The sequence below is a fragment of the Juglans microcarpa x Juglans regia genome, chromosome 1D, assembly GCF_004785595.1.
Source record: "Juglans microcarpa x Juglans regia isolate MS1-56 chromosome 1D, Jm3101_v1.0, whole genome shotgun sequence".
In the NCBI taxonomy this organism is placed as follows: Eukaryota; Viridiplantae; Streptophyta; class Magnoliopsida; order Fagales; family Juglandaceae; genus Juglans; species Juglans microcarpa x Juglans regia.
The window spans coordinates 33,003,386-33,014,566 of NC_054594.1; the positions used below are offsets into that span (position 1 = coordinate 33,003,386).

The following is an 11,181-nucleotide window of genomic DNA, read 5'->3' on the forward strand; positions in this document are numbered from 1 at the left end:
AATCACATTGCTGGGTCAAAGTCATTTATCAGATTAAACGCTAAAAATGTAAGTCTACTATGATTTTTTATTCTAGTATATCTATCTAGTAAATCATTGTAAACCAGACTTTAAGAGTACAAATTTATTATTTATTTTGGAGCGTGAGTAAACAGAAAACTTAGTGAATTTCTATAAATTATCCCGGTGGTCTTGCAAGAAAGGGACCTTTGTGATAGAGCAAAGTGAAGCAAACTATGTGAGCAATTTAGACAATAGTATTAATTGGTTTATTTGCATGTAGACTTAATTTGTGATATATAATGTTAACTTGTAGACTCACAAGAGTATTATTGTTTGTATGTTAATGGTATCTTTATGGAAACAGAGAGGCCCCTCTAGAACGGATAACGATGTTGCAAAAGAGATATTCAACGAGGTACTAGGGCAAAAATTAAGGTATGCACGAGGAATGGGACGTTTGGTCGTACCCGAACCTTCAATGCACTTTCCTTTAGTGAAGAATCTACTACAGCAAGACAAGTGTGAGCAAACTCACAAGGGGTTGGAAGTAGGGGTGAAAGACAGTCGGTCTGGATAGGAGAAACCGACCTGACCGACCAGTCTGGGGTGGGGGTTTCTCAGATCGGACCTTAACCGAAATGGTCCACTGCCTTAACTGAAATGATCGCCGAAACGGTTTTCAAAACTTTGGTTGGGTTGCCTTAGGTCAAGTCCGCCCCTTTGGTCCCTTGAGGAGGTAGTTTGTCAAACGACTGAGAAGCTCATTCGCTCTTCGCTGTGTGGGGGTGGGGTAAGCTGTCGAGTAATTTGAGACTTAACTCACTCCCACCCGTTAGCACCATAAGGAAGGGAAGTGTTGGGTAAGTCGCTGGGCAACCGAAGGGCTGGACCCGCTCTCCTTTGTGGGAGGGGCGAAATGGTCTTAAGGCACATCTCGCCCTCTATCTTTCACAAGGAGGTAAGTTGTTAGGCAATTTGAGATTGTACCCGCTCCCACCTGTTGATGCTCACAAGGAAGGTAAGTGTCGGGCAGTTGAGGGCTTGCCCGCTCTCCACTGTAAGAAGGATAAAGTAGCGCGTGACTTATTCCTTTGGTGCCTTGCAAGGAGGTAAGCGTAGGATGGCTAGGCAGCCAGTCCGCTCTTTACCGTGATGAAGGGGTAAGTTGTTCAGGGAGTTGAAAAGCTGGACCTGCTCTCCCCGCGAGTAAGGTTAGGTCGCCTACCCATCATTTAGCCCTCATGGGGAGGTAAATAGTCGAGTAGTTTGGAACTAGAGCTACTCTCACCTGTTGACATCACAGGGAAGGTAAGTGTTAGGTCAGACTGACACTGACCCCACTCTTCATCGTGGTAGAGTTCGGGGTAAGTCGTCAGGTAGTTGAGGGGCTGGACCTGCTCTCCATCGTGGGGGGGGGGGGGGCGAGATGGCCTTAAGGCGCATCTCGCCCTCTATCTCCCGCGAGGAGGTAAGTTTTCGGGCAATTTGAGACTGAATCCGCTATCGCCTGTTGACGCTCACAAGGAAAGTAAGTGTCGGGCAGCTAGGGGCTGGCCTGCTCTCTACCGTGAGAAGGATAAAGTAGCCTGTAGGGTGACTCATCCCTTTGGTATCTCGCGGGGAGGTAAGTAGTCATTGATAGAGATTTTATTGGTGGAGATATGTTTATGGACATTACGTTGATGGAGATTACATCAATGGAGATTACTTTGGTGGAGATTATGTCGATGAAGATTACGTCGATGGAGACCACATTGGTGGAAATTACGTTGCTAGAGATTTCTTTGTTGAAGACTTCATTGATGGAGACTACATTGGTGGGTGAGACGTATTTTATCCCTTAAAATTCACTTTCATTAATGGAGTTTACACTATTGACAAGGAAATGTAAGCTATATATTTCAAAGTTTTTTTAGCAATAAAACTTTTACAGGTGTTCGGCATTCTAGGGGTGTGGTAGCTCGTTCCCTTGGGAGTCTCGGAGCCAGTATGAGCATGGGCAGTTGTTGGCGGTGACCACGTATGGCCTTTCCCATCGTGTACCTGGCTTTCCTTTATCTTGGGCAATCTTTCCTGTCTGAACGCCTTCGGTGGCAAGCGTTTGTTGAAGCATCGCTCCACTCTTCTTTTGTTGATGGCTAGGCTCTAAAACAGATGCATCCCACAAAAGCTCCTGGTCCAGATGGCATGTATCCTATTTTCTTCCAAAAGTATTGGCCTACCATTGGTAAGTCTATAACTTCTGCAGTACATAAAACTCTCAAAACTGGTGAATTCCCTCAGTCCATAAATCATACTTTCATTACTCTGGTGCCTAAGAAAAAAAACCGTGTGAAAGTGAATGATTTTAGACCAATCAGTCTTTGCAATGTGATTTATAAATTAATGTCTAAAGTTATTGCTAATAGGCTCAAAACAATACTTCCAACTGTCATCTCAGATTCTCAGAATGCATTTGTTCCTGGTAGGTTAATTACAGATAATGTATTAGTTGCTGATGAAGTGCTCCATTATTTGAGAAACAAAAGAGTTGGCAAAAAAGATTTTATGTCTTTAAAACTATATATAAGTAAAGCCTCTGATCGGGTGGAGTGGGGGAGATCCTCTTTCTCCCTATTTATTTCTTATGTGCACAAAGGACCTTGTTAATTTATTGAAGGAAGCCGAAAGGTCAAAGTATATAACTGGGATACAAATCTGCAGAGGGGCACCACATTTGAATAATCTAATTTTTGCAGATGATAGTGTCATTTTCTGTACATCTGAAGTGAGACCACCAGAAGACTACAGGGTTTGCTGCAACAATATGAATATGCCTCAGGTTTGCAAATCAATAAGAAAAAAACTTCAATGGTTTTTAGCAGCAATGTAATAGCAGGAAAACAAAGGGATATCATGGCATTGTGGGGTTCTAGTTAGGTGCTTCAATATGAGAAATATCTGGGCTTGCCTCCTATGGTTGGGAAATAAAAAAACCAAGCTTTTTCCAACATCAAACATAAGATATGGTCAAAGCTGCAAAGTTTGAAGGAAACCATGTTTTCAGAAAATGAGAGAAGTTTTTATTAAAGCAGTGGCTTTATCTATCTCATCTTATGCCATGAGCTACTTTAAACTCCCTACACAGTGGTGTTCTGATTTAGAGAGTATGATGGCCAGGTTTTGGTGGGGTCAGAAGAAAGAGGAGAGGAAAGTGTATTGGGTCAACTGGGCAAAAATGTTTGAATCAAAGTTTTGTGGGGAGCTGGGATTCAAGGATTTAAGAGTGTTTAACATGGCATTATTGGCAAAGCAAGGTTGGAAATTGCTGCAAGTCACAGATAGCATTTTCCATAATATTTATAAGGCTAAATACTTTCCAACAGGAAACTTGTTAGATGCTCCATTAGGTATGAAACATTCTTATGCTTGGAGAGGGATTTGAGAAGTAAAGAATCTTTTGATTAAAGGGGGTAGGTGGAGTGTAGGAGATGGTCTTTCTTTGCATATTATGAAGGATTCTTGGATCCCAAGCTTTCAAAACCTAGAAACTGAGATTGACAGTAAGATCATGCTGCATATCAGAGAGCATGCATTTATTGATGGGAAGGTGGCAAGTCTGATTGACAGTGATACAAAATGGTGGTATGTTAGCAAGGTTAGAGCTATATTAAATCCAAAGATTGCTGAAGAGATCTTGAAGCTGAATCCAAATCTTAGTAATGGGGTTGATAAATGGATTTGGAATCATGAGAAAAGTGGTAAAGTTCATTGTGAAGAGTGCTTACAGATTTTTTAAAAGCTGCACAACTCAGATAAATGGGGAATCCTCGACTACTAGTTTACAAAAATCATTTTGGTCTGCTCTTTGAAGGCTAAGGATTCCACAAAAAGTTAAAATCTTTGTTTGGAGAGCATGTAGGGAGGGACTACCTACAAATGACAATCTGAGAAGAAAACAGATCAATGTGGATGGCTAATTTATTTTCAGCAAAAACTAGTGGGAAGATCTGCCACATGCCTTGCTGTTTTACCCTTCCATTTATGATTACTGGGTTAAATATTTTCCTGCTATTCAAAAGAACATGGTACCAATGAGAAGCTGACTAAGTTTATTTTGATGGCTTGGGGATTCTGGTTCAGAAGAAATAAGATGATGCATGATCAAGTTTGTTTGCATCCACAACAGGTGATTGGGCTTGCTTTATCAAATAGATGTATGTTTGATCCATTGAAGTAGATGCAAGGGGTCTAACAGAAATCTGATTGTAAGTGGTATTCCCCACCAACAGGCTACTTAAAGTTAAATGTTGATGAGGCCATGTTCTATGATTAGAATAAGGCTGGAGTGGGAGTTGTTTTTAGAGATTCAAAGGGTGATGTGGTGATAGCTACTAGCAAGTTGGAGGAGGAAGTCCCAGAACAAGCATCCATCGAAATCTTGGCTATGTTCAGAAGACTATAGCTGTGTGTGAATATGGGAATCAAAAATCTGATCCTAGAGAGTGATTGTTTGATGATGGTTGAAGAAATTCAGAATGGTAGTGATTCTTATACCCCTCAAAGAACACTTGTGCAAGAAACAAAAAGATTGATGCAATGTTTTAAGGAATGCAAAGCACAACATGTGAACAGATTGGCTAATGAGGCAGCCCACAGACTTGCAAAAAATGCTTGGAACATTACTGATATTGAAGTATGGTGGCAGAGTGTGGCCCTTCATGTAAGCCATGCTATTTGGCTGGATAAACTTTATTTGTAATTGTTTGTTGGTTTCAATATGAAATGAAAATGTTTTCCTTAAAAGAGAGAGAGAGAGAGAGAGAGAGAGAGCTGAATTCCTGAACTGTGCACAGTTTAAGGCCCCATTTATATATATAAACGGTTTCATCTCATCTCATCTCATAATTACAATTTTTTCAAATTTTTACACTAAATATAATAAACAATTCAATTTTTTCAAATCTCAAAACAATAATAGTATTAAAAAATAATATTTTAATAATATTTTATTCAACTTTCATCTAAAACCATCTCATCTCATCTCATCATTACAACTTTTTCAAATTTTTACGCAAAATATAATAAATAATTAAACTTTTTTAAATCTTAAAACAATAATAATATTAAAAAATAATATTCCAATAATATTTTATTCAATTTTTAACTTTCATCTAAAATCGTCTCATCTTATCTCATTATCCAAATTGGGCCAAAGAGGTAATAAGCACTTGCAAGGTGACCCAGAAAGAACTTCTAGGCATAGCTGGTAACGTGATCACTTATGTTTTAATTACTGTATCTCCAGGCTTTGTGCCTTAGCTGTTGGTATGAGACAGAAAGAGAGAGCTTTGGTCATAACCAACTTTTTGTTAATTTATGCCCACTTTGGATTGTAAGATGGTCTCATCTCATCACATCTCATCTCATCTTAATATTTAAATACCATAAACACAAATATTTTTATTTTTTATTTTTTTCATCTAATAATTACCTAATCATTACAAATTTTCTAAATTTCTAAACAAAATACAAAAAACAATTCAACTTTTTCAAATCTCAAAATAAAAATTATATTAAAAAATTATATTCTAACAATATTTTAATTTTATAATATTTTTATTCAATTTTTTCTCTCTCTCTTTTTCCAAAATTCTATGAAACATATTAATTCAAACTATTTCACTATTATTTATAAATTATGTTATTATTATTTACAAATTTCTTATCTGATCCTAACATACCTTAAAACAAGTTAGGGGAGGCCACTTTTGAGTAGCAGTGCTCTCTAGTTTATAAATCAGAAACATGATCTGATAATTGCGTGTAACATTTTTATTAATGTTAAGCCCCGACAATTTGCTCCATAGTTTATTAATTATGAGCAATGCAGACAATAATAATAGCTATTAAACAATTAATGGGGGTGTTAAATCCGGCCTCTACCTTTATAAGGTGGTATAAGGTCTTACCCTTGACTTGGCTAGTTTTGTACCAAATGGAAAGATAAGATTATAAGAGCCATAAGGCCCCGACAGATTGCATTTAATGCTGGGTTTATAATTAACGTGCAAAGGCAACTGTGTTGTGGGTTTTAGAGTGACCATCGTCCCAACTTATCTCTAGACAATTAAAAACATTATACTTTCCCCTACATATAAATATATTTGTTTTTAGAGACCATATATAACGTAGGATATTACTTTATAAGCACCTAAGTAGACGTGCTCTTACGTGTAGATATTGAGGTCATCTCAGATGATTTGAGTTGATCTGTAAATAATAATATTTTATAGATCCAATTAAAACATGTGTTTGAATGCATGAAATAAATTAAGATAAATTTTTAACTTATTAAAAAAAAATTAAAAAAATAATAATAAATATTATTAATGATCAGTTTAAAATAAGCATCTTCTAAACAGAGCCTTAATATTACCCGACAAACCTGGCCTCCAAACAAAAAATTTCCAACTTCACATTGGCAAGTTGTGTTTTGTGGGCCGGGTTTACTAATCTGACCGATATGGGGCGAGACACCAGCCACGTCGAGAGGAATACAAGTGATTTCAGCCTTTTAAAGCTTTGAACTTGTAATTTCTTTGTGATATGTCAAAGTGGCAGGGTTCACCCCCAAAAAAATTGAAACACCCTGCCATCCTTAGAAAATTATCGCTTCATCTGTCGGTATTAATTCTTTTGCTCTAAGGTTTATTTGGAGAAACACGTAAAATATAATAAATAATTTAATTTTTTTAAAATATTAAAATAATAATAATATTAAAAAATAATATTTTAATAATATTCTATTTTATTTTTAATTTTTATATAAAATCATCTCATCTAATTTCAAATCAAAATAAATCCTAAGCCTTATGATAAGACTCCAGGAGATTTTTATACACTAGCGAAGGAATTTGAGTATGATCAAGCATGAAAGGAGGAGGAAAATACAATAAATAAACAGAGAATTTATGGTTGCATGCATTTCTTGCGGTACAATCCCTCGTTGTCCCATCGCAGACAAATGTAAAATTCCACTTTGCAATTTCTTGTAAACCTTCCTAATGAGCAGCAGAGAGATCAGTACCGTTCACCTAATTAATAGCCATCACATAGATTGATAAGTTTTTAATTAGAATGGTCATGATGGCTGAATATGACCCCAATAATTGATGGCTATATATATATATATATATATATATATATATATATATTACATATGCTCAAGTACTAATGACGACTGTACACTCAGGTACTACCAATGGATAAGCTCGCTGTTATAATTATGACGTGGAAAATGTTGAATAATTATCAATCTTTCGGATAATATTCATGCGAGCAATATTATTATCAGCCTGCAAGAGATTTAGTGCATCAAATTGTATATAGACGTTGATATAATTTTTTTTATTGAAAAGAAAATTAAAAAAAGAAAAATTTTGAATGAAGAAAATGTCATTTATCTCATAAAAATTATTTTCGTTTTCAATTCGCATTATTTCATTAAAATGATGTTTTACATGTCAGCATTAATGCACGATTCGATACTCGAACTCGCTTATAAGAAGACTTTTCTTACTATTATTATTCGATTTAAATTAATTATTTTTAATTATAGAGTATGGCGTGAGACATTTAATTAAAAATGAAAGACATGATTATTTCTCGAGGTAGGTGTTCTAATGGGAAGTAGGTTGGCTATCTCATGGGCATGAATATATACACCTACCTATAAAATGGATCCAATTATTGAGGTTTGATGGTTAAGTCGAAATTAGGAAGAGAAAGCGACATGCGCACTAGCTAGCTAGCTTTTATATATGTGTTTCTTGTACGCCTAGACTAGTATAGTTTTGATATTTTGATTAATCGGTTTAATTAATTAGCTTTTGGTTTCATAGATAGAAAACAAGCATGCATGATTGAAACACTTCACTTGCGCATATATATATATGATCTTCAAAATTCAGTTCCGGCCGTCGTAAAATCTGGTAGCTAGAGCTAGCTATCAGGCCTCCATGCAAATACACGGGAAAATATTTATGAAAATCAAGAACGGCCAGAAAGTCAGTCTTGGACGTTGATCATGTATCAATGATTTGGACCACATATAATATGTCAAATCAGACAACTTGCAAGAGCTAATTGATGAGGTTATATATATAGTTAAATATCCAAGTGGCACTATCTTTCAGTCCCTTGTCTTTTTTAACCAAATCTGCCAAAATCTCCATATCACAATATAATAAATATATATATATAATAACTTATAGGTATATACTATTCACACCAATAATTGACTTGGCGTTCGGGAAACTCCAACTTGATAATGAATCATGTATTTTGGGTTTGTTCCAAAACATCCTTTTATGTGTATATATGCACACATATGTTCTCCACCTTTCGCTTATCCAAACCCTAGCTATCTCCTGTACACTAATTAAGCTGCTGCTATTCAAAGCAGTATATGCTATATTAGCTAGCTAGCAAGCTGCCACAGTACCTGATCTCCATTAACAATATTATCCATGGCTTCCACCGATAAGCCTACTGATCACCCTGAACATGGCAAAGAAATCCCACCACCCAAGCCAGAAGTTCCAGCTGCTGCACCCCCAGCTCATAGGGACTATTTTGTTCTTGATGTGGCTCTCAGGGTCTTGCTATTTGCGGCGGCTTTGACTGCTGTCATCGTCATGGTCACTAGTGAGCAAACGAAGCTGATTCCGGGGCTAGGACGTCGCAAGGCCAAGTTTAATCACACGCCGGCTTTCATGTTAGTTAATTGCATCCCCCCTTTTGTGATATGGTTTCTAATCTTCTATTTTTTTTTTTCTAAACCTTGTGGTATTTTTTCTTATTTGCAAGGTTTAGAAAAAAAAAAAATGGTAATGGGAAGGTAAGGGCGAGAGAGTTCATGTGGTGGCTAACCAGCCACTAATTCACTGCATGAAAATGCAGTAGCACGTATATATAAGTGCATATATTATTGGAGTTGCAGCTTTTTATTTTTTTAGCAGTAGACTACAGTTTAATTCAAAGAGATTTAGATATAATAATTATGTTAAAAAAAAAGCATAATTATATTTGATCCCCCCCACAAACTAAACCTTAGAAATCTGAAATACAAGTTTTTTTTCAATATTATTGGTGATTTTTGACGAAGATCAGAGACTTGAGGACAGTACTCATGAAATTTTAAATTAATGTTTAAGTTACAGTACTGATCTGAGTTCGAGCTAATTAATTAGTGTCAATTTATGGATGGAAAATACTATTAGCCAGAAAATAGAAAAAAAAAAAAAAAAAAAGATTAATCCTATTAGGGGCTACTGAAGTTAATTATCTTTCTATATTAAGTAATTGGCTTATTATATCACACTGTAGAAAATTGTTTGTTCTACAAGTTGGCTTATGATCACAAACAGCGACAGAATCCAATATTATGTAAAAAAGGAAAATAAAAAAAATTATAACTATAAGAAGATACACCTAAAAAGGAAAATAATTAATGTTTGTTTCTTTCTCTTAGAAAAATGAACATTTTTAAATAAACTAATTACTTGTTTTAGCTGGTCAACTTAGTGACTATTATATATAGCTAAATAATAGTTTCTCTATATATAAACAATATATATAGCTAAATATATATATATATATATATATATGAGCGGTGCTACTCTATATAATAGCATGCAGTACACCTAAGCGGTAGATTTCAGACAGCGAAGTAGTATTTCTCATATATATATATATATATATATATATTGATTTCACTTATGACCGAACATGCATGCAGATACTTTGTAGTGGCGCTGTCCGTTGCTGGCCTTTATAGTCTCATTACAATATTAGCATCGGCCTCTGTTATCCTGAAGCAAATCTTTTCATCAAAGTTCCTGGTCCATTTTGCATATACGGATGTGGTAAGCTCTCTCTTTCATTCTGTGCACAAAGTAAGAGTAGTAGGTAGTCATTTCTGCACAAGAAATGTTGTTTTTCATTTTAGATTTTGGCATCTTCAGTCACACTTACTTTTGTAGCCCACCCATTTTAGTGCGTTAATAATATGATATGAATAATTAAATCTATATATCCTCATTAGCTTAAACTCTCGGGACAAATGGTGACTTTATATGATATCATAACAGGAGTTCTGAATTCGAAATTTAATTCTATACTTTTTATTATTTTTTAGATAAGTACTGATTTTACACGGTAATTATTTTATTTTAAGTTGTTGTCATTTAAAATTATTTAAAATATGTCCCATTGACGGATGTAATTGGAGAGAAAAATGTTAAGGTTAATATAGTATCAAATACGAATTCCGAGCAAATATCATCAAACATGCATCACCAAATCATCTACTTACAAACTGTAAATGATGTGATGATGCAGCTGATATTGGGCCTGGTAGCTTCAGCCACTGGCAGCGCGGGTGGGGTTGCATACGTGGGGTTGAAAGGCAACAAACACGTGGGCTGGAACAAGGTGTGCTCCACCTACGATACATTCTGCCAACATGTCGCTGGCTCCCTTGCTGTTTCCTTGTTCGCTTCGGTTGTTCTTGTCTTTCTCAGCTGGCTCTCCATTTTCTCCCTTCACAGTCGAACAACTACACCGGCCCCTCGCTAAAAGGCCAAACACATTATATATCTCAGATTTGGCTTCAGGAATTTGTGTTGAATAAAATCTCAACGCTCGCTGGCTATTCTCGTGTATTGTCTGTGCATATATCTTTATCTTCGATGTGTCTGTTAATGACGTGTGATAGAATTTGTAACATTTCGATATTGAATTTGTGCAGTGTCGATGCTGTGCTGGCTATTACCTATACCTTTCTTCAGTTAAAAAAAAAAAAATGAATAAAATATAGACTCACGTTAAAAAAATTTAATACTAGATCTTACTCTCTTTTTCGACAATCACACGTATAATTACTACTAAATTTAAAGCAAACACTGAATATTGGCGAAAACGTTTCGAACTGGGATTGGGTGGGGTGCGCCAGGCCCATGCAGTAGTGCAACTCTTGGGCGACGCTCAAAGACCCCAGCAGCAAGCTGCTGTGGCGGGCCTTCCCCCTAAAAAAATTAATTTAATATCGTGTGGCCCATTGGACCACGTATCAGATATTAAACTGATAAGAACAGATACTACACTTGATCTTAGCCAAAAGGCCGAGAAAGGTAT

The 11,181-nt window shown here is 36.0% G+C and overlaps 1 protein-coding gene and 1 non-coding gene across 2 annotated transcripts; one reads left to right on the forward strand and one right to left on the reverse strand.

Annotated features, from left to right (window-relative positions):
- The first annotated feature begins 8,313 nt into the window (after nucleotides 1-8,313).
- LOC121242315 (CASP-like protein 1D1) lies at nucleotides 8,314-10,781 on the forward strand. The gene is made up of 3 exons (XM_041140198.1): nucleotides 8,314-8,761; nucleotides 9,785-9,911; nucleotides 10,387-10,781. Exons 1-3 carry the CDS (start codon nucleotides 8,514-8,516, stop codon nucleotides 10,621-10,623), a joined length of 612 nt encoding a protein of 203 aa, XP_040996132.1. The 5' UTR covers nucleotides 8,314-8,513; the 3' UTR covers nucleotides 10,624-10,781.
- A 204-nt stretch (nucleotides 10,782-10,985) lies between these two features.
- Nucleotides 10,986-11,181, reverse strand: LOC121243468. The gene has a single exon (XR_005936146.1). It is a non-coding gene; the product is annotated as a U2 spliceosomal RNA (small nuclear RNA).